Source organism: Rhincodon typus, chromosome 25 (genome assembly GCF_021869965.1).
Source record: "Rhincodon typus isolate 14 chromosome 25, sRhiTyp1.1, whole genome shotgun sequence".
Taxonomy (NCBI): domain Eukaryota; kingdom Metazoa; phylum Chordata; class Chondrichthyes; order Orectolobiformes; family Rhincodontidae; genus Rhincodon; species Rhincodon typus.
The window spans coordinates 24485917-24509300 of record NC_063356.1 but is presented as its reverse complement, the minus strand read 5'-3'; the positions used below and the strand labels follow the sequence as shown (position 1 = coordinate 24509300).

The window sequence follows — 23384 nt, the reverse complement described above, 5'->3', positions numbered from 1 at the left end:
ATGCTCTATTGTGCAACTGACCATAAAATTAGGTGTTAATCTAGAAACACTTCCAGCTGATGCTTTTACTTCCTCTCCTGAGAGGAAATAAATTAACGTAAAATTTAAACATTGATCATCGTCCTTTCAGATCCTAGATGCTAATACCTACCTGATGACCCCCTTTTATCATTGAATAGTGTCTGAAAAAGATGCATGCTGTGTGTGGACACTAGATTTCAGCCATGTTGACAGCCTAATTCTGTAAAACATGGGGGATCTATGACTATGAAACTAGTAAATACTAAACCATCTGGCTCCAGGTGGTGAAAAATTATAACCCCGTGCTACATTTCACAAGCTAATCAGCTAACTCACATTTTAGAGTTAGAAGCACAGGGTCGTAACTGAAATATAAGTTCTCCTGTTATAGGCTGAGGCAAGGACTGGAAAATTCTTTTTCCCATGTTCAGATGTGTTTGCTGCTACAAGTGCAAACATACCTCTGTAGCAGGCTGCACAGCCAAAGATATGACAAGGATGTTAACACGTACCAGGAACAACCACTGGGTAGGTGGTGGTGCAGTAGTCCTAGTAATCTAAAATGCCAGACCAGTGTTGTAGAGATGTGGGTTCAAATCCCACCATGGCAGATATTGAAATTTAAGTTAAATAAAATTCCGGATGTAAAGCCAACCTAAGATGAGAGCCCGTGCAATTCTCCAATACCCTTCTGGGAAGGAAATCTTCCATCCTCACCTGATCAGGCCTGCATGTGACTCCAAACCCATAGCGATGTGGTTGACACTTAGCTGCCCCTGAACAGTAAATCATCTCATGAACAAATAAAGGGAAAAAAAGGATAGAGTAGGTCATATAGTGCTGATTTAAGGGCAGTGATGCCATTTTGGAGCTCAGTGTTCTAACTCCTGTTTACACATAGTTGAATATATATTCAATGGCAGGACATTGCCCCTATCTATGCGAAGGTGGTGATGTTCCATACTGCACTCTCATTCCTGTTTCTGTTCCTTTCCATAAATATTTCCAGCACCTACTCCAACCATAATATAACCAACCACTCTCCATCCCTTTTAGGAAGTGCAGGCTAAATGAAAGTGATGCTAACATCACACAACTTGGAACCCCTGCTTCTGTGTGCAGCTGCTTACCAGAACGTTAAGTACCAGTTGCAGGCAGCAATCATGCAAATTATTACAAAGTCAGTGTGCCTCCATTAGATGTATTGGCAGTTTCATTATTCCATCTTGACCCTGTGCCCATGTTTTCAGAGCAATAGCATTCTATCTTTGAAACCTTTTGGATCTTGTTTTGCAAATCATGAGATCCCTTCCATTACATTGTATTCCTTCAAATGGGTCTATCACCCGACTCATGTCTTCAGCCAGATTATGTTGTTGTAAATAGTTCTCTAATACTCTAATGTAGAACTAATGCACAATCCTCTGTCCACAGTTCAAATTTGAATTATTTTAATTTTACTTCATATAAAGTTTTGGGCTAGTTAATATTAGTGAGGTTTCTTTCCTTCCAAATGTGTCCATACCTGTTGACAGTGACTGTTGTTGTTCTATGATCTGTCTAAGCTAACAACCCACACTGGTATCTTATCCAAGTGGTATTTTTGTAGATGAACCAATACAGTGAATGTTTCAATCTTATTTTGTCATGAGAGTTACTAAATCCATACCTACCTTCCATAGGTAGCACAGCTATGGATTGTGTCCTGAAACATTTACCAGCCTGGAGTTTGATAAGTACAGCCACCAAACTGGGCAATGTTATCACAATATCCTCCAAGTTCCTAAAACAGCTTGGCTCAAGGGACCACATCCCAATTCTTTCCAAGCGTCACATGTGAGGGAGAAGTGCCAAAATTCTATTGCATGTCTAATGCCATTGGTCTGCCATAACCTGGTCAATATTCTGACCTACCCCAACTCCATCTCTAAAGTTTATCAATGTCGACAACATTTGATACAGTGTACAGGCATGTACTTTTCCTGAGCTGGACAGTGCACTAAACAGCAATGTTGCAAATCTGACCAGGGCACTGTGCCTAAAAGCAAGCACTGGTAAAACTACCTCTAATACATTCCACTTTCTCAGTTGAATATTTGCTGGACAGCCAGATACTGAAGAAAATATCCCCACCTTGTTTATCTATCTATATGACCTTTATCAGAATATTTGTGTATAGACAGCAGTTCATCGAGGCTGCAGGGAAAAAAAAAACTTAATACAGCTCCTAAGTAATCAGTACTGCATGGGGATTAGAGCCCAAGACCCAGAGGACCTCTGCTCTTTCCATTAATTGCCTAACTATGGCATTCTGTGCCCCAATCTACCCATGCCAAACATATTGATATGCAACTGAACTCAGTGTGCATCAACACAGGTACCCTGAGACCAATTCAACCCCCCTCTCTGACTCCCAGTCCTAAGCAACATTTCCAACAGGGAAGCTACTGCCTAAGGTCTACTCCAATCCTACTCAGTAAGCCTCTCCACCCGTTAACAACTGCATATGTTTAAACCTGCCAAGAAGTTCCAGCTCAGGACCTGATTGGTCGGAGAAAACATTGGCCCACAATCAATTTCTTATCTTGATACCCTTTTTAAAAAGTGTTTTGATACTGGCCAAGGCTTCTGTGCAGCCACCCAAGACAACCCAGGCTGCAGTCGCAGTACAATCCAAACAATAACTCACTGTCAGAGTATCCACTGTCTAAACTTTAGGTTAAGCTTAAAGAACACCATCTAGCCTTTGACAAGATGATTGCTTTGTTCTGTGGCTATCCATATGCTAAATTAATAAATAGATCTAATTATAACATTCTAATCCAGATTGATTAATGGGGATGTGAGAGTTCTGTCTTATTGCCTAAATGAACCAAATTTAGCAATGCTATTCATTTAGCTTGTTCATATGGTTAGTTTCATGTAGAGTTCAAGGATTCCTTGAAGCAGAATTTTTCAGTGTCTTATAACTTGAGCCAAATATGATCTCAACATCCATAAGTGAGTGCACTGCATCTGTTAATGTGTTCATATACACTTTTGAGTCTTTGATTAATTTGACTATTCAGATTAAAACTGCTTCAGATGTAGAAGCATGAATATCCACTGTTCTGTTTATTGCATTGCAATGACCACACCAGGCAAGTTCAGAGTGTACTCAGTGAGCTGTGAATGTATCTTGCTTACTTAGCCTGAATTTTTAGTTATTTTAGTTCAATTTAAACATAGCAAAATTTTAGTTTTAAACCAGATCAAAGGTTAGCTTATTATCCAACTATTGCTGAAGGTTAATATTTACATAATAACTATTGCATTTGTTAAAATACACACAAATAAAAATTAGCTTTGGATAACAGATACACAAAGGGTTGAAAGTTAGACCAGTCTATCATCATTGCAAGCGTGTTACTTGTAGATTGCCTTTCTAAATGTGAAGTTTGAATTCAGCAGCTGTGATGGCATATTTGGAGGTTGCTTGTTTGGGTGCACTCAGTAAGTTCCTTGTTCCTCACCAGTTGTATAGCTACAACACTTTCAGGTCGCCTATACACTTGGCAAAACTGTAGCTAATTTCTGAAAACCCTTTTTTCTTATGAGTTGAAAACTTTCTGTCCTAACTGTTGTGTCTCAAAGGCTTCTTGGGAGTTCTGTTCTAAAATATTGTGCCACAGAAATATCTGGATGAGTACTTAAAATGTCAGGACATAGGCTGTGGGCCAAGTGCATGTAAGTGGGATTAGTGTAGTTTGGTGTTAGTTGGTCAGCATTGACATGGTGGGCCAAAGGGCCTGTTTCTATACTGCATGACTTTAAGATCGACTTCCCTGATACCTCTCTTACTCCTTCTTTATCTTTAAATTGGCAGACTACATTTCCAGTACCAGTACTTGGAGCAGAAATTTCTTCCAATTAAATATTGGAAAGATCAAATATATTGTCTTCACTCCTTATAACAAGCTCCATTTCCTCTTCCTGACAAATGTCTTAGGCTGACCTGCTGCAGATCAATTCCATGATTGACTCTGCAATGAGATTTCAACACAAAACCATGCAGTCACAAAGGCTGCTAATTTCAATCTCCTTGTACCCTTGGTACCTCCATATCTGACGACTTCAATGCCCTCCTGGCTGACTTTCACCATATTTTACCTTCTGTAAACTTGAGGTTATCTAGAACTCTGCTTGTGTCCTATCTTGGAGTTGCAATTGCTCATTCATGACTCATGTACTCTCTGACACACACTGCCTTCCTGTTAAACAGGGCTCAATTTTAAAATTCTTATCCTTGATTCAAAATCCCACTATTACTGGCCATTTTCTAACTGTGCATCCTCCTACAGCTCTACACTTTGTGAGATATCTGTGCCTTTCACGTTATGGCATCTGAACACCCTTGATTTTAATTGCTCAACCGTTGGTCTTCAGCTGTTTCGACCCTAAGCCCTGGAATTCAGCCTTAAACCCCTTGACTTACCTTTCCTCCTTTTTGAGAGTTTCTTTAAAATCTACATTATTTAACCTTGCTGTTGGTCATCTGCTCTAATCTCATTATATGCCTCTATGATGTGCATCTTTGTACAATGTTTCAATTCACTACCAGAAAGTACTGATGTATTATTTTTAGGTACAAAATGGATTATGTCATGCTTGTTAAAATCCATTTGCCACTATTTTGTTTAATCCATTAATATCTTGTGCTTCCATTTACATCACTTTTCATGAGTTTATCTTTGTGTTATTGATAAACTTGGAAGTGAGGCTTTTTATCCTATCATCTAAATCATTAGGAAGCACAGTGAATAATTCAGACTCCAATGGACACCATGAGTCACATTTTGCTAATTAGACTACCTAATTTACCTTGCATGCTTTGATTTTAGGAAGAAAATTCTTGACAGGCTTGATGGAATGCCTTTGAAGACCCATAAAAATGCCATCTCTTGGTATTTCTCCATCTATTATTTTATTAATTTCTTAAAATATTCAGTTAGATTTGTTAGGCATGACGCTTTACAAATTCATGCTGGCTTTCTCTGATCAGCAGACAGTTTAAAGTGTTCAGGTACACTAAGCTGGATTTTCACTGTGACATGTGGATCAAGTTCGGCAAGTTCCTGTTTAAAGTGCCTTTAAACGTTTTGATGTGGGTCCTGGCTACAGGATGGAATTGAGGCGATAATCCCTGAAAGCTGTGCAAACTGTCAAGGAGGCAACTGATTGATTGATTGCCAATGCTGGCTGGTTAGAAGTTCTGTTTCAGTTCCCTCAGACTTTGACCCAGTTGTCTTACAACGTTTTAGGCCTCTTGCCTTCAGCAATAGCGACTAAAAGCACCTTCATTAATGGCACCTGTGCCAAAAATAACTTAAAATTAATAAAAATAACCATTTTGAAGAATTGTTCACTGTAAAGAACAACCAACACATCCAGGCGTATTATTTGACCGATTGCAAGCAAGCTTATGAGTCAACACTGTCCATTGTCAATTGATTCACTGTCTCCACTGATTTCCCCCATCCACCCCCCTGTATCCATCACTTGCAGCATGGTACTTTCTTCATTTTTAGTGGGTGTCACATTTAAAATCATGAGTGACATAGAATTATCTGCCAATTTTGGGCTTTACTTCTACTTCAAGAATTTGTAACTTCCACACCTGGGTTACAGCTCTTGGAACAGCCAAGATGGTTTTTGTTCAACGTTAACACTGAGTTCAAATGTCACTGCTGAATTCATGTTTCCATCATGTGTAAATTACATCCCACCTTCTTTCCCATACTGGCAGAAATTGGATTGATTGGAAAAATTAGCAGTAGCTCAGCATCTGAGGCCCATCTGATGATAAGACAGAAGAATATAAGTACAGTCAGTTCTGCTATAACACATGTTTCTTCAACGCGGATTGGCTTTAATGCGATTGAAAATTTAGAACACTATTTGTGGAACGTGAACTTTCCTCGCCTGTATTGGCTACAACGCGATTCTGGCCCCATTAGTTTAAATGGTGCAGCTATTGTGAGAACTATCGCGTTATATCAGAACTAACTGTAGTCCATTTGGCCAATGAGTCTGCTTCACCATTCAATGAGATCATGGCTGATCTGATCATACTCAACTCCACTCTGCTGTCTTTCTCCCATAACCTTTGATTCCCTGGGAAATCAGTCTATTTCAGTTTTATTATACTTCATGGTTCAACCTCGACAGTGCTTTACAGTAAAAGAAACCACAGATTTGTGACACTCTAAGAGAAGAAATTTCTATCATCTCCGCCATAAATGGGATATCCCTTACTCTGAGATTATGTGCTATGGTTAGAGAGTATCCCAATGCAAATAATTTCTCCATATCTACATCAGGTGCCTTAATAATCTCGTAGTTTCCATACGTTTGCCTCTCATTATTCAAAATTCCAATGAGTACAGGCCCAACCAACTCAATCTCTCCTCTTGAGCTAAGCCCTTCATAGCTGGTATCAGCCTGGTGAATGTTCTTAGGACAGCCTTCAATACAAGTATGTCTTTAGATAAGGGGACCAAAACTGTTCACATTATTGCAGGTGTAGTCTGACTAGTCTTCTCTCCCCTCCCCCTACTCAAGTGGGACTGTCTGTTGTTTCCAGTAGGCAGTTAGACACACTATTGTTCTGCCATTCTCATATTCTGATCACTTAATCTAAACTATCAACATCCTTTGGAGAGCATTCCACACTCAAACACCCCCCAACAACTGTAGCGTAAATGCTGCCCCCTCCACACTTCACTTTGAGTCTAGATGAATCTTCATCAGAGCTAATGTTAGCTTGCTCTCTCTCCATGGATGCTGCCTATCCTGCTGTGATCTCTAACATTTGTTTTCAGTACAGATTCCAGCAAGTACAGTAACTTGCTCCTACCTAGTCTGACTAGTGTCTTATAAAGTTTTAACAAGTCTTCCCTATTTTTCTGCTCCATTACCTGCTGAACTTGAATGCTAATATTTTGTGATTTATGCACAAGAGCCCCCAAATCCCTTTGTTTTGCAGCTTTATGCAGTCTTTCTCCATTTAAGTAACAGTCATCTCCTCTTCCTGCCAAAATGCATAACCTCACATTTTCACTCATTATATTCTATTTGCCAATTTTCTGTCCACTCATGTAATCTATCTATATCCTCTGTATACACTGTTAACCTGATCAATTGCCATTCCATCTGTACATTGTATTATATCCCAGCTCTATCCCAGCTCTTTGGTATTCGATTAGTTAACTAATCCTCCATCCATGCTAATATAAAACACCTAATACTATGGGCACTTATTAAGTAGCCTAATGTGTGGTACCTTGTTGAAAGCCTTTTGGAAATCCAGGTATCTAATTGTTCCCCGTTACCTGTACTGCTTGTCAACTTCTCAAAAAATTCTATTACAGTTGTGAGGTATGATTTCAACTTCGCAAAGCCATGCTGACTCTGCTTGATTATGTTATTTATTTCTAAATGCACTGCTATTACATCCTTTATCATAAACTCTAATGTTTTCCCAGTGACAGATGTTATGCTAACTGGTCCAAAGTTGCTTTGTTTTTAATCCCTCTTTTTGAGTAAGAGTGTTATATTAGCAGTTTTCCAATTGTCTAAGACTTTTTCCAGAGTCTGAGATTCTTGAAGATTACTGCCAGTGCCTATCTCAGCTTCTTTCTTTTGTATCCTAGAATCCAACTCATCAGGTTCAGGGTACCTAACAACCTTTCAGCTCCAGTAGTTTCCCAGTTTAGTTCTCTAGTGATAGTTATTGTATTTATTTCCTTCCATTTGCCCCTTAATTTGGTATTTTTGGAATTCTATTATTGTTTTCTGCGAAGACTGTTGCAAAATATTGAATTCCTCTGTCATTTCCTGATTCCCTTTTTTTAAGGACCGATGTTCGCTTTGACCCCTGACTTCATTTTATATATTTAAAGAGCTCTTACCATCTAGTTTTATATCACTTGCTTCCTTACCCTCATAGTTGATTTTCTGACTTTATTTTCTTTTGACTGTCTTTTGTTGACTCTTAAAACTTTTTCAATCAGCTGGTTTACCGGTAATGTTTTTGTTTGCTATTTTAGAAGCTTGCAGACACTGTGAAAAGCCAAACTGCTATCTTAAATTTTTAGTAATTTCCCATCTACATATGTTTGCTGAGTTGGCCTATAATTCTCTGATCTCCCGCTGTACCTGTTTTTAAATAGCAGGGGGAGGTGTGTGATCTTTCATCCTAAAGGAATGGCTCCCAAATCGAAGAAATTTTGCCCAATTTCCTAGCAAATTTTTCATCTGCTTCATAAAATCTCTCGGATGGAAACCATCTAGTCCTGTGAGTTTTGTCACATCTTGAGCCTTTTTTTTGTCATTGCTGTTGTAATAAGGAAAAAAGATTCCTTTGAAGAAAAAGCTGCACAATGTAACATATTGAAATAAAACCAGCAAGTAAATACAGTAAGAAGAAATATTGAGAACTCTCAGTAAATGAGGGAGCTTTTGGTGAGGGAGTTCTTAATGCAACATGAACAGTAAATAACAAAAAGATTTAATACCTTGTGTTAGCAATGTAAATCATTATATTGTCTGTACTTGTTTACTTTAATTCCTCTTCATTCTTTCTTTTGCATTTTTAGGTAAAATTGATTCTTCTAAAGTACAAGACAAAGGAAAATTAGCTCTCAAAGGAACAACATTACAAAGATCCTCATCTGATGCTAGCCGAGACAGAGTAGGAGAAACACGCAAACCTCCATCAGGCATTTCAAGACCTTCTACTGGTGGATCTTTTGGCTACAAGAAGCCTACTACAGGCACAGCAACAGTGATGACATCCGGTGGAAACACAGCATCAGCAACAAAAACTCAGAAATCGACAGGCATCCCTGTGAAGCCAACAAACTCCAGGAAAACCAGTCTTGATGTTTCCCAAAACCATGACGGCTTTATGTCATCAGGAGCGAGGACAGCCGTGCAATATCGTAGCTTGCCACGTCCAGCCAAATCAAGTTCTGTTAGCATCACTGGCCGTGGAGGCGTAAATAGGCCTGTTAGTAGCAACATTGATCCGAGCCTCATTAGCAGCAAGCATGGAGGCATCCCGGTTTCTCGACTGAAAGAACCCTCAAAAGTTGGTATGGGGCGAGCAAATTCAGTACCAGTGAATCAAACTGATCGCGAGAAAGAGAAGGCAAAAGCAAAGGCAGTTGCTTCTGATTCTGAGTGCACAACTGCATCAAGTTCTACAAAGGCCCCTTCAGCTCCAGAAAGTCACAGTAAGCCGCAAGGAATGCGGCAGCAAAGTTCCAAATTCTCGGAGATATCTTCTCCAACAGCACAAAGGTAATCTGGAGGGATATTTAGATTCACGTGCCTAGAGTAAAAAATGTAGTCATGTAATTCACATATTGCATGCCTTTACTTAGTGTATTTAAAATACTGGAGGATGAACATAACTTCCAGTTACTTGAACCCAAATTGATTCTCATTGTTGTTCTTTGCATGGTTTCTGGTTTTATCTCTGATGGTACTTACCTTGTTGGCTCACTACTGTCTAATTTCCAGGTCTTTCTCCAATCCCTTGCACCAATTGACAGGTTGTCCTTCATTAGAAATGTTTTCCTGTATTTTCCAATTAACTCCATTTTGTACTGCAGTAAAGGAACAAAACCTCATTGAAGGATCTGCTGTGTGAACAACCAAGCCAATCGTTAGTTAATTGATAGTTATTTACTTGTATTGTACTTTTGTACTATTGAAACATAGGCAGGGCAAACTGAAAATATCCTCATTTTTGCATTCACTCTTATTTAGTACAGGCAATGCAAGAAATCAAGTGCAAAAAAAAAAATTCTGGTGAGCTTTTCATCTTTCTTTCCCTAACACATCTACAGCAATGACCATTTGATGTTAATGGTACGACCAGATTTTTATACGCCTGATGTAATTGACTAAATGTATTTTCTTCCACATAGCACTTTTAAAAATATTTCAGTTTGGTCAGATTTGAATAATGAGGGTATTTCTGACCCAATACTCTAGGCACTGCAAGCCCATAATAGTTAAATGAACAAAACAAGTGAAAACGCATCTCTTATGGATCGGATTGTAGATGAGATGCAAACCATTGTTCATTTAAGATTTATTTGTGATTGTTCTGAATTGAATATATTGTGGCCTTCTTCAACAGGTACCTTTTAGTCCATATGTAACACTGTTCTCCATTCCCATCCAGGATGCAGATTTCCTCTGTGGGACCTTCTTAGAATTATATTTTCATTTGTATTAATTCTTGGGATGTGGGTAGCACTGGTTAGGCCAGCAAATTTTGCCTTTTCCGAGTTGCCATTAAAAATGGTGGTGAGCTGCTGCCTTGAACTGTTGCAGTTCATTTAGTGTAAGTAGACCCAGCATGACATTAGGGATTCTGGCTCAACAACATTGAAAGAACATCAATTATATTACCAAGTCATTGTGGTGGGGAGGAGCGGAGCTTGTAGGTGGTGGCATTCCCATGTATCTGATTCCACTGTCTTTCTAGATGGTAGTTGTTTTGGGGTTGGAAGGTGCTGTCTAAGGAGCCTTGGAGAATTTCTGCATCTTGTAGATGCTCTGCACTGTTATCACTGAACATCAGTGGTGGAGGAAGTGGAATGTTTTGAAGATGCATTGCCAATTCAATGGACTGCTTGTCCTGGACGGTATCAAATTTCTTGAGAGTTGTTGGAGTTGAACTCATCTTTGTAAGTAGGGATTATCCCATCACACTCCTGACTTGTGCCTTGTAGATGGTGGACAGGCTTTGGGGCGTCAGGTAAATTATTCGTTGCAGGATTCCCAGCACCTGACATGCTGTAGTAGCCACAGTACTTAAATGGCTCCGGCAGTTTCTCCAGAGTTTTCTATTTGTTTCAGATTTCTAGCATCCACTTTCACTTTAGCTTTTACTTGTATGTCTAGTCCAATTCGGTTTGAAGTCAATGGCAACTCCCAGGATGTTAGTAGTGGGGGATTCAGCGATGGCAAACTCATTGAATGTCAAGGGATGATGGTTAGATTCTTTCTTGATGGAAATAGTCATTTTCTGGCACTTGTGTGGCAGGAATGTTACTGACCATTTGTCAGCCTAAACCTGGATTTTGTCTGGGTGTTACTGTATTTGGGCATGGACTACTATGGTGTTTGAGGAATTGCAAATGGTGCTGAACACTACAGAGTCATCAGCAAACATTCCCACTTCTGATCTTGAAGGGAAGATCATTGAAGCAGCTAAAGATGGTTAGGCCAAGGACATAACTCTGAGGGACTCTTGCAAAGATGTCCTGGAGCTGGGGTGGCTAACCACCAACAACCACAGCCATTTTCTTTTGTGCCATGTAAGACTCCAACCAGTAGAGAGCTTTTTCCCAATTCCCAGTGACTCCAGTTTTGTTAGTGCTCCTTGTTGCCACTCTCATTCGAATGATACTAGAAATGTTGCATGAGAGTTTACTACAAAGATCCGCTGAACCAAATGAGCCACTCCGGGAGTTGAGATCAAGCAGGTGAAGTTGACGCTACATCAAATAATCTAATGCATGATATGATGATGATCTATCCAAACACTGGGTTTCCAGATGGTGCAGACATCAGCATATGTAAACTATACAGTCAAATTGGCTATATACAACTTTGCTATCCGATGTTTTCCAATTTTGTTCTTGTGATATGGGAGTCACTGACACAAACTGTAGCATTTGTGACCCATCCACTGTTGTCTTTGGTGGGTCTTCATGGATTATTGCACTCTTGTGAAATTAGTCCCACAATATGGTTAAACATTTTCAGGCTTTTGATTCAGCAATAATGATGGAACTTGATTAACTGTTCTGGGTAGTTTGTATCTTTGGTGCAAACTGTTGATTAATGCTACTCCCACACAGCTGTTGCCCATGTCCTCTCGGTAGCGGAGGTCACACGTTTGGGAGCTTATGCTGAAGAAATGTTAATCACCACTGGGAATAAAGCAGGCATATACATTCTGCATCACCCATCAATTAAATTCCCGTGTGCATACAATGCTGTACAAAACCTTTGAGGAACCCAGTTATTCAAAATGTTGTCACCAGAGACTGAACTCTAAGATTTAAACTTGGCACTTGACAGAAAGAAAACATGGTCATTTTGTATGCTCAATTCTATTTGTTAAAAAAAAGGGACAATTTGAACAATAGTACCTGGGCTTAATTAATGTAAGCTTGAAACACAGACCAAATTAAACAGGTATGATGCCATGCCGCAAGGGAGCCCAATTTTTAAATTTAATTGAAATGAAGGAAAATCAGACAAGCTTTTCTTTAAACATTTCTCCACCTGTTTTCATCTCGACAGTCTGCTTTGATAACAGCCCCAGAGTTACTCACTGCATGGTAGGAGCCCTTTGAGCCTCTTGAGTCCAAGCTATTATTCTGTTTGGCAATCAGTAAGTCCTAATCCCCTGCTCACTTCGTGTGGCTCTCCAAGTTTATTTCCTTTGTGCATCTAACCAATGCTCTTTTGAAATCATAGATTGGTTCTGCTACCATTGAACCCATAGAAGGCACATTCCAAGTCATTACATCTAGGCACATAATGAAGTTCTTCCTGTCATACCCCTTGCATTTTTGAAATCCTGTAGATACGCAAAATCTGAAGTAAGAGCAGCAATAGTTGGATGTGCTGTGTAGTTATTACAGGATGTGTGTGGAGAGAAACAACAAATGATTAAGATGGATGATCTTGTTTTGGACCTCTGAGTTAACTCTATTTCTCTCTCCACAGATCTGCTTTTAATTTCTAGCATTTTTGGTCTTATTAGTTTTGTGTTTTCCTATTTTAAGATGTGCAATTGTTCATCTTTAATTCCATTGCATTAGACAAGGTGGCAGTTTAAGTTTCAACAACTTCCTACTCCGTTAGTAATGTTGGCTTGTCTGAAACATATTAGTGATCTTGACATTCAGCATCGCTAAAAGTATTGATTTTCCCTTGACCTCAGCTTTAAAAGAAACTTCACTTAAATTAGAAAATGTAATACTTTTTTGTTAAATTTAATGGTGACTGAAATGTTGAAATGGAATATGACAACTTAGCTTATACAGAAGCTGCAATCACTGAAGCTGAGGATCAAAGGCTGGCCAAAAGAAAATTGGAACAGATGAGTGTGGAGAGAAGAAATGCACAGATGATAGCTTCCAAAGTAGTTGGGTTGAGGGAGAGACAGGGAGGGGGCCAAGTTGGAAAGGGCAGTCTTTGTGATGGACAGACTGTGAGGTTGAAAACTCAGACTGAGGACATTTGAGGTTGTGAGCAGACTGAACCAACTTAAGACAGCAGCTGAAAAGATTAATCGAAGTAGAGGTAAAGTTGGAGTTTTTGATGACTATGCCTTTAATCATCCAGATGGTTAAATGGAGGAAAGTACAGCTATTCCAAGATGAAATGTTATGGAAACAATTTAACAATGGACGCAGTGGGATGGTTGAGAGAGGTGGAACTGGGTGCCCTCCAATGGATGTATCAGATTCTCCAGCATTGGCAGTTCAGACTATCTATAGAATCTGATATTGTCTTTGGATATTGTTGCCATGGTGTATCCATTGGATATTGATGAGGAGAATGCCAAAATCCTCAGGACTCCACAGGTAATGGTGTGGCAGTGGAAGAAAAGACATTGCTTGAAATTCTTTGATAAAGTCTGTTAGGAAAGAAAACAAGCAGTTAAAGTCAGCCCTGCTGAATTGAATAATAAAGAACAAAAATTCAGAAGATGATAATTTGACAGTTGAAGTGCCATATGATCATATAAAGAGAATTTTTTGGTCTTGCTTTTTCTACTTTTGGTAAATGAAAATGGGAATGAATTTCTGGTTGAGCTGAACTTCTGGTGTAAATGTTGCACCAATCTGCAAATTGGAACCCACAATTTCAAAGATTGGCTGATTGAAACAAATGTGTGCACCTTGTACAGGAAGTGCAGGGTGCTGAGGCTGTTTGTTGAATGTGAATTGATATTCACCCACAAATGGGCAGAGCTGTAGTGCCATGCATGCACCTGCTATTCCAAATTTTAGGAGTACCAGCCAGTCATTAACTAAAACATTGACAGAGACTGCTCAAAAATGGTACAGAGCACTTTGTACAAGTTAGAACTCTGTGGAGTGAGGAAAAGTGGGAGCATACTTCCACATTGGTCAAACATATTTGGGTCTACTGCTGTCCCAGGTTGATCCACTTTCACATTGCATCACCATGAGCAACTTACTTCAGCATTTATAAAATCCAAATCCGTTTTTAAAATTCTTTTATTATTTTATTGCCCAGCATTTATTGCCCACCCCTAGCTACCCTTCAGAAAGTGACGGTGACCTGTCCTCTGGAACTGCTGCAGGTTATAGAGTCCCTACAGTGTGGAAACAGGCCATTTGGCCCAACAAGTTCACACTGCCCCTCCGAAGACTGTCCCACTGAGACCCATTCCTCATGTCTACCACACCTAACCTAAATATCCCTGGACAATATGGGCAATTTAGCATGACTAATCCACCTACTCTGCACATTTTTGGACTGTGGGAGGAAACGGAGCACCCAAAGGAAACCCGTACAGAAATGGGGAGAATGTGCAAACTCCACACAGACAGTTCCCAAGGGTGGAATCAAACCTGGGTCCCTGGTGCTGTGAGGCAGCAGTGCCAACCACTGAGCTACTGTAACGCCAATTTGACCCAGAAGACCCTTAGGAAGGGAATTGAACTAGGATTTTGAACTAGGTGACAGTGAAGGAATGGCGATATACTTCCAAGTCAGGATGGTGAGTGGCTTGGAGGGGAACTTGCGTCAGAGAGAACGAATGCTTGTGGATGCAGTGCTAATCATTTGGGCTGCTTTGTCCTGGATGCTGGCAAGCTCTTGAGTGTTGTTGGAGCTGCACCCATCCAGACAAGTGCAGAATATTCCATGACACTGCTGACTTGTGCCTGGTGAACAGGCTTTGGAGAGGCAGGAGGTGAGTTACTTGTGGCAATAGTCCTAGCCTCTGACCTGTTGTTGTAGCCACTTTGTTTATGCGGCGAATCCAGTTGAATTGCTGGTCTATGGTAACCCCTAGATTGTTGATAGTGGGGAAATTCAATGATGATAACACCTTTGAAATTCAGGGGCTGGTGGTTAGAGTGTCTCGTATTGGAGATGGTCATTGTCTGGAGTTTGTGTAGTATGAATGTTACTTGCCACTTGTCAGCCCAAGTCTGGATGTCGGCCAGCTGCGAACATTGTACAATTTTTAGTGAACATCCCCGCTTCTAACCTTGTGATGGAAGGAAAATCATCAATGAAGCAGCTGATGATATTTGGGCCTAGGGCAGTACCCTGAGGAACTTCTTCAGAGATGTCATGGAGCTGAGATGACTGACCTCCAACAGTCACAACCATCTTCCTATGTGCCTGATTTGACTCCAGCCAGTGAAGAGTTTGCCCCCAATAGCTATCATCATCAAATGAGTTGCATTTGAATGTTGATGTGATTTTTAATTTGTGATTTTAAGGAGGATCATTTTTGAATTTATGATGTTTAACTTCAATTGTGTGTGAACATATCTGAATACTGATTAAAATAATTTATAAAATACCTCTGGGTAAGGCTTGAATCTGGACCTTCTGGGCCAGAGGCAGGGACACTACCATTGTGCCACACTGCATTATTGTATATAACTATAGTGGTTTGTGAGTTAAACTTCTAATTGTACACTTCTGGTGACATGCGATACACTTCAAACTGAGATGTGTCTGTACATTTATGAGCTAATGGTGCATTTCATGCTGTTGAAAGCTTAATTGACCTAGTTGAATTGGCTTTTTGGTAGAAATAATTGTATAATGCTGTTGAGGTTGGAAGTTTAAATTAATGGATTTCTGGCATAAAAATTAGTGTGTGAACAGAGTATGATCACTTAATGTACTTGGCTGAAATTCTTCTCAGCACCATTTATTGCAGATCAGCTCTGAATAGTAGAGGAAGCAATTTCTGATTAATGTATTAACTACAACGGTGTACCCTCTGTTTGGCTGTAAATAGGATTAGTAAGGAAATGTGTGCATAAAGTTATAGGGGTTGCACTTAGCGGTAAGTGTTTGGCTGAGAATATTGTGGTCATTTTTCACCCTTGGGTCACATGAAAGAAAGCTTTCCCTAAGATGCTCCCTGTATTGTTGCTTTTCAGGAATGCCTACAGCCTTAAGTGCTAACGAGACATTTTAACGAGGCAGGGTATTTCAGTTCCCTGAATCAGGGACTCTAAAGATGGCAGCCCTGCCTATTGACAGCTGGCAGCTGTTCAGTAGCTTGGTGGTGCCACTGGAAAGTGGTGACTGATATTGGTACTATGCCCACTGGAAGGCCAGCTTGCTGTCTCCCCAGGAGCAGGTGAAAGATGATGGTAGGAGAGCTGGGGACATTGTGTGGAGGGGAAATAGTCGTCAGCAGCAAGATCTGAGGAGTTGTTTTCCAAAGCTGTGATCTTCAATTTGGCAGTGAGGGCTTTGTAATTCAAGCTCCCAATTAGAGGAGTGCTTCACCCCCACCACCACCTCCTTCCCTCCTCTGGCTGGTAATTACTGATGATTAATTGCTCATAAAAGGACCTCAATTGCCATTGGAGTGGAAAGGCTGTGGAGTATGGCAGGCTTTCCCACAATAGGCTTCATTAGGGCAGGGGTGGGAAAATGGTTGGGTTCCCAACTGCCATGCTGTCTCTATTAAAAGCCACCCATGCCACTAGACTCCCCATGAGAGAGGGCACGAAGTCACTATTTGTAAAGTCAGTGCTCCTGTTTTGTTTCTCAACTTGTCCTGCCACCTTCAAACCTTTAAACTATACTCCAAGGCTTCTTGTTCACTTCACCCCTTTTTATTCTGTGCCATTTTCACTTATTTAGCTACTCATCATTTTTACTAATGCATATCATTTCATTCTGTGTCATTTGTTCATTTCACCAGTCTACATAGTGACGAAATTTGTTGCAATCTCCTCACTGTTTCCTACATTCCCAAGTTTTGGACCATCTGCAAATGTGAAAATTATGCCGAATCTGTTCATTAATATCTTTTGAAAGAAACTGTGGTCCGAATATTAGCCCCTGGAAGAACCAGCTGCACATTTTCCTCTGGTTTAGAGAGCAATCCATCACCATTAGTCACTACTCCTGTCTTTTAGCCAATTTTGTATTGATGCTGCCACTGCCCCTTTTGTCCTAAGGACTTTGATTTTGCTAAAGTTTTCCTTTTTTATATTGTACTTTGTGGAAGGTATCTCTGTAAAGTCCATGTACAGAACATAAACCACATTTCCATCACCAATGTGTGTTTTCATGGTTTCAGACTAAAATCATGGGTATTTGAAATTGAAAAACCATTCTGTGTAGAAATGCATTTCAGATTTTTTTTTACATAAACAGTGCATATGAGTTTCAAAACACTCAAGGGTGTAAATTATGAATATGCAATGTTTTTATTAAAGCCGACAATATTCAGTACAGTGCAGCCTAATTGCTGAATTGTATTTTCTGTGAAAATTCTTGCGTTGTAAGCTTGTCCTTTAGTAATGTAAACTGATGTAAGCGGAAAATTCCCATGTTCTATTACATCCCTTAAATAATACTTGATTTTCCTGTAGACTATAGATTTTCCCTTGTGTTCCTTTGGCACAGTTTTCGTTTTAGATATCCAAGTAAGAACACGTAAAGTATGGAAACAATTAAACTGTTATACTCAGTTGCTTCAAGATTTGCTTGTAAATGGGCAAGGGAAAATCGGAAACAAATGGAAAGTAAGCACAAAAGGCCCAAAGTCCATAAACTATCCAAGAAAATGAAAAGCATTTAAAATATTTTCTTCCCATAAGACTTAACACATCAGCAGGTCAGCCCTGAAGTGTGGGTTCAGTGACCACAATGCAGAACTAACTCTTGGGCTATCGAATGAAATGCAGGAAGGACAGCATCTTCACGCTGCCTCTCAATATGATTTCCATATACAGCCAGCTGTAAATACTGGCTGCATAAGTGCTACCACTTAAAGCTAGATTGTACTTCTTGTGTGGGAGATGCATTTTGGTTAGTGTGAATGCTGTGAGGCCTGTGGGAGGAGGAGAAAAATTGAACATGGGAGCGAACATGTCTCCTGGCTTCCAGTAGTAGCAGGGGTAGCCTTGGCGGATCAGTAACCAAACTATACATACTTGGCAATCACTTTTAAATGAGGATTGTCCTTTCTTGCACCTAATTTCACATAGATCAAGACACATTCAGAGGAGATCAGCTGGATTCTTGAGCTGCAAAAAAACAACAGTCACTAAATTGCTGTGAACTTCATGGTCTCCCTACTCTACCTAAGTCTGGCAGACGTTCCCAGTGTCTGCATTAATGCCTGCATGGAGATTGTATCTGGTACCTCCTTGGATGTCAATTTCAAGTTCCAATGACAGTGTTAGTGCCAAAAAAAAAAACCAGGGCCATTTAAGCTCAATTTCTCATCCCTTGCCTTTTCATCTCAACATTACTGCCCCTGCACTTTTGCACAGAGAAAAATTGAGAAAGTCTGACCTTAAATTCATTGCTAAAACTTAAGCCAAGCAAGATGAAAATCAATTAATTGCCTCCTGAGGATTTTGGACACATACTGTGACTATTTTGAAGTTTCAGTCTGAATGATATGTTTTGAAGTTTAAGGAGGGCGAAAACAATGGTATAAAATCCATCCAACACCACTGTTAGAAACTGAATTTGATGAATACATCCAAACACTGCTCAAAACTATTAATTCGTCCAATCTTCCAGTCTCTGGATCATCAAAGATCAGATGTATGATCAAAGAGCAGGTTAGGACCCTATGGAAATCCTGATGTGTGGACCTGCCTGGGATATTGTTGGAAACTTAGCACAGCTCTGATGTAATTACTTGGTTAGGTACCTGGTCTAACTTGTGGATAGCGCACAACTGATCCTCCAAAAGCTGACACTCATCCCTCCTGAACCATCCCATTTCACCAAACATGCTATAACCGTTGCTGCGTGTCACTCTGCCCTCTGCCTCATCCACAGTACCCATTTCCCACTTATCTGTCCCATCTACCTGTCCTTCCACCTAACCCATTTACTCATTCATCCATTCAACAGTTCACAAACTTTCAAACTGGACTTTAAAATGACCAAACAGTAGCTGGTGCCACGTGATTGTCATTCAGGTGATAACAGCTGGATTTGTGTGTGGTCTTCCCCACATTCCACGACAACTGATCTCTCCAAGACATGTGCTCGGCATTCCTGGGGATCCTGGGCTTGAAACATGCAAGAGGGAAAGTTTGAGGGGCGTAGCAATTTGATTATGTGCCACTAAGCAGAAGAGCTGGGCAATTAAGTCTTTATCTAAATTTGATTTTGTGGTGTAGCCTGATTATGTAGTAGTCTTACTAGAACCATCGAATTTTACAGTACAGAAGGAGCCCATTGGACCTGTTGTGTCCAGACTGGCTCCAGAAAGAGCTACGCAGCTAGTCCCACTCTCCAGCCCTATCTCTGTAATGCTCTATCTTCATCATTTTATTAATTATTATCATATACACTTTTGTAGCTATAAATAAGTATTGATTTAAACAGAGATTGCCTCCTGAAAAAGATCTCTCATCACATGGCTTTGGGGTGGCTCATGACTTCTTCTCTCATTGTTACTTTAGTGTAAACCCTAAACATATGTAAGTATGTAACCTCACCCTAAGTGTCATACTGATCAGACAGGCATGTGTGCTTTTGAAAATTACGAGCCAGCTTTTGTGCTTAGCAGTAAAGAAACAGTGTTCACCATTCACAGTGCCAACAGCTGTCAACAGGAGATTTTGCTGATCTTTAAACTGACAGTTGCTGCCATTGTGCTAATAATCCAATCCAGTGCCATTTTCAAGTGATCTGTAATCAGGCCAAGCAACAGCAAAACCCTACAATCAATCAAACTGAACATTCTGTACTGATGCTCACAGACTTTAAAACAAGACTTGTAAGTTAGATTAAAATTATGTACAGAAAAGAAAGTAAAGTTCTGGAAAGAAAGATGCAACTGGGAGAGATCAGAGCGACGGGCACAACTTAACTTCTGAAAGAATGAAATGCTGCACTTGTAAAATTACATTTTTGAGGGCCTTTTGTGCTGACAATAATTAAGTAATCACACCATGAAAATTCATTCACACCTGACTGCTCAAGCCTGGCATTATATGCAGCATTCACTGAGTGATTGGTTAGTAGCGGTACAACTTAGGTATAGAAATATTAAGGTTCTGTTAGAGAGGTAGCAAAGTAATAGAGGCACAAATTAACTTCGAATACAATTTGTGTATGTTTGTGTTTAACTCTGCATGTGTGTACTCCTATCTGATTCACTTCATAATAATAATGATGAATAATATTCGCATCATCATTACTATTGATGCAAAGTCCGGTTTATTTTCACTCTTAACATTAATTTCACCTATTCTCTCTGTCTTCACAAACAGTAGAATCAACAATATTAGTTTAACCATTGCTACCTTGGTACTGGAACCCAGCCATCACCTTCATCATTCATTACCTTCATCAGCGATGCACAGTAGCAGCATGACTTCTTCTGTCCAGAAGAGCAAAGATAACAGATGTATGGGAGCAAACCATTAGCTGAAAGGTCCCCTCAAAGCCCTATATCATCCTGACTTGGGCATGTCCCAAGGCAGCCACTTTCTGCCATCTCCTCCAGGGCAGTCAGAATTGAGCAGTAAACACTGACCTAACCAGTGATGTCCACATCCCATGAACAAATAAAACAAAACTCCTAACTCCTAAACAAACCAGCAACATAAACACTACATTGTATCACTTGATCAGATAACTTAAAGGACGCATTTTCCTGCTGTTTACCCTGAAAACGAGCAGTGTCTCTGAAATTTGTTGATTCTCTCCAATCTCAAGAACATTATGACATTGTAAATGCCCGGCACAGGCAATCATGACGTTTTGATTGCCGGTTGAGAACAACAGCCTGATGTCCAACTCTGCCATAAGATTCTGACCTACCTATTCTTGCCATCTGCTGGCCATCTAGCTGACAGTGATTTGAGACACACTATGTTTGTGCTTCCAAGACTTCACTGTGCAAATGAAGCAAATGTTGGTTCCAGATTTAGGAGGTGGGAGAGTTATGTACTGAAATATAATGATATTCTTAGTTATAATGGAAAACCACTGCATATAATTAGTGCAGACTAGGCTCTGTCTATTGTAGGTACGACCAAGATTTACCTTCCTTCCTGTTGATTCCCTATATGAAACCATCAGGAATTTTTCATAGCAAAATAGAAGGTGCAGAGATGGTTCTGGCAAACATAGTGGACAGAATTTAACACTCTCCCCATGGCAAGTTTGGTGATTTGGGGCTGGGATGTTTAATTGGGTAATGTCTCCAAATTGGAAAATGTATCCAAAAAATTAACAAAATGTAAGACTTATCTAAAAAAAACACTCCGTATGAATTGTCCTATTAATTACATTTGGGTTGGTTGATGCATCATTGTTGGCCATTCAGTACCATTTTTAGAAAAAGTCTTTTAGCAGTTACGTTTTCAAAGAGAAGATTCAAAAATAAATATGAAAGACAAAATATTGCATTGTTTTTAATTGCATTATGTATCTCTGGAGACAAAACCAAGTCAATAGCTCTTTTATATTTCTACCATATCGAGGTGTGATGGCTAGATTTTCATGTCCCTATAGAAATGGGTTAGGGATGGGGTATGTAACAATGTGGTATGGAGGGAGCATGATGTCTTGTCACGTACCTCCCTCTGCTATTTTTTTAATCAATGGCTGTGTAGGGGTGTGGGGTTGGCTCAACTATGCTTGGACCAATTACTAAATACTTGATGCCACTACCTCTGATGGTATAACTGCTTAAAAAAAGGAAAAGGTTTGCCACACGAGAAGGCACACTCAGGATGTTGAGGACAGGGTGTCCTTACTAGTCAGGCAGTCTGCGTCCAATGTAAGAACGCAAACACTCCAAAGCTGAAGTGGTCAACCCCTAGCTTGAACCACCCCATCCCGCGAGTGCTGAATTTCATCCCTACTCATGGGGCCTGCCCAACTGGCCCTGACAAAGCCCTCTGCTTCGTTCGAGTCCAGTCCCCATTATTGTTCCTGCTCAAGAACTGACTATAGCCCCTGCTCCTGGTGCTGCAGCTAGAACTGGAGAAGTGTTATCTGTCCAATTGGCAGCTCTTGGAGATAGGACGTCCTCTGCCATGGGGCAGAAGCACATGATTGCATTTTGTCTCCCTAGGCTGCGCAGGTTAGGTTCTGCATCCCTGACATTATAGATACTGAATGAAAGCTCCCCCAATTCAACGTCAAAAAGCTGTGTGATAATATTAGGTTAGTCCATTGTCATTATGAAGTATAAGGTGTGCTTTGAATACAATTAAGGGGATAACTGTTGTATGACTCTTAATTAAGAGTCCTACGTAAATGGGAGGAACGCAGCACATTTCCCAGTAAATGTTGATTCACAGTACAAAATGGGGAATTATTTAACATTATTTATATTCCACTTAGAGTGTTTGTGTAAAGCTGGCTGCTGTAGGAAATTGAAGCTACTTGATGTGTAAAGGGGATAATACATTTTTATTACTCCCAGGGGATCAGTCTACTAATATAAAACAATAAATTACAAGCAACCTGTGTACCTTGTCCCTTCTGTCGTAAAAATGATCTCCTATTCTATTTATACATTTGGTTTTATTTACTGGCAGTTTTTAAATGCATAACCTTTCTTAAAATTTTTTTTATTGTTTTTGTTTTCTACAGTTCCTGCCTCTACTCCCTTCCCTGAAGCATCTTGCTTTCATCTTTTGTTAACTTAACAATGGGGTCCCAGTGTGTGAAACTTTGAATTGCAACTTATAAGACAACCACAGCTTTCCAAGGCCAAAAATCATGTTTTTACATATGCTTGGCATTTATGTTGACCTTTTTTTTTAATCCAGCAAGGCATACTATCCTCATTAGTGGATGGCCTCAGTTTTTCACCCCACAAATGCTTCTTGGTATCTTTTATAACTGGATCAAGGGATCAAACCAGCAATATAAACTGTATAGCAAAGATGTTTGGACATTTAAGACTCACACACTAGATGCAGTAGATCCAGTGGATGCAGATAACATTTCAAAATGCTGACCATCTACACCTGGCTGTACACTTTTTTATGTACAGAGATTATAAGTTGATTGCCATTTTGAAAGGGAATTTGAGGCCTTAAAAATCAACTTATACA

General features: G+C 39.9%; 1 protein-coding gene across 3 annotated transcripts in view; it reads left to right on the top strand.

The window, feature by feature from the left end:
- The window catches only part of LOC109936459 (neuron navigator 1-like), a 471148-nt gene that overhangs the window by 336680 nt on the left and 111084 nt on the right, over positions 1-23384 (top strand). For all 3 annotated transcript variants that reach the window (XM_048612092.1, XM_048612090.1, XM_048612091.1), the window contains one exon: positions 8658-9363. In XM_048612092.1, the coding sequence (XP_048468049.1) occupies positions 8658-9363 (706 nt within the window). The remainder of the gene's footprint in view (positions 1-8657; positions 9364-23384) is intronic.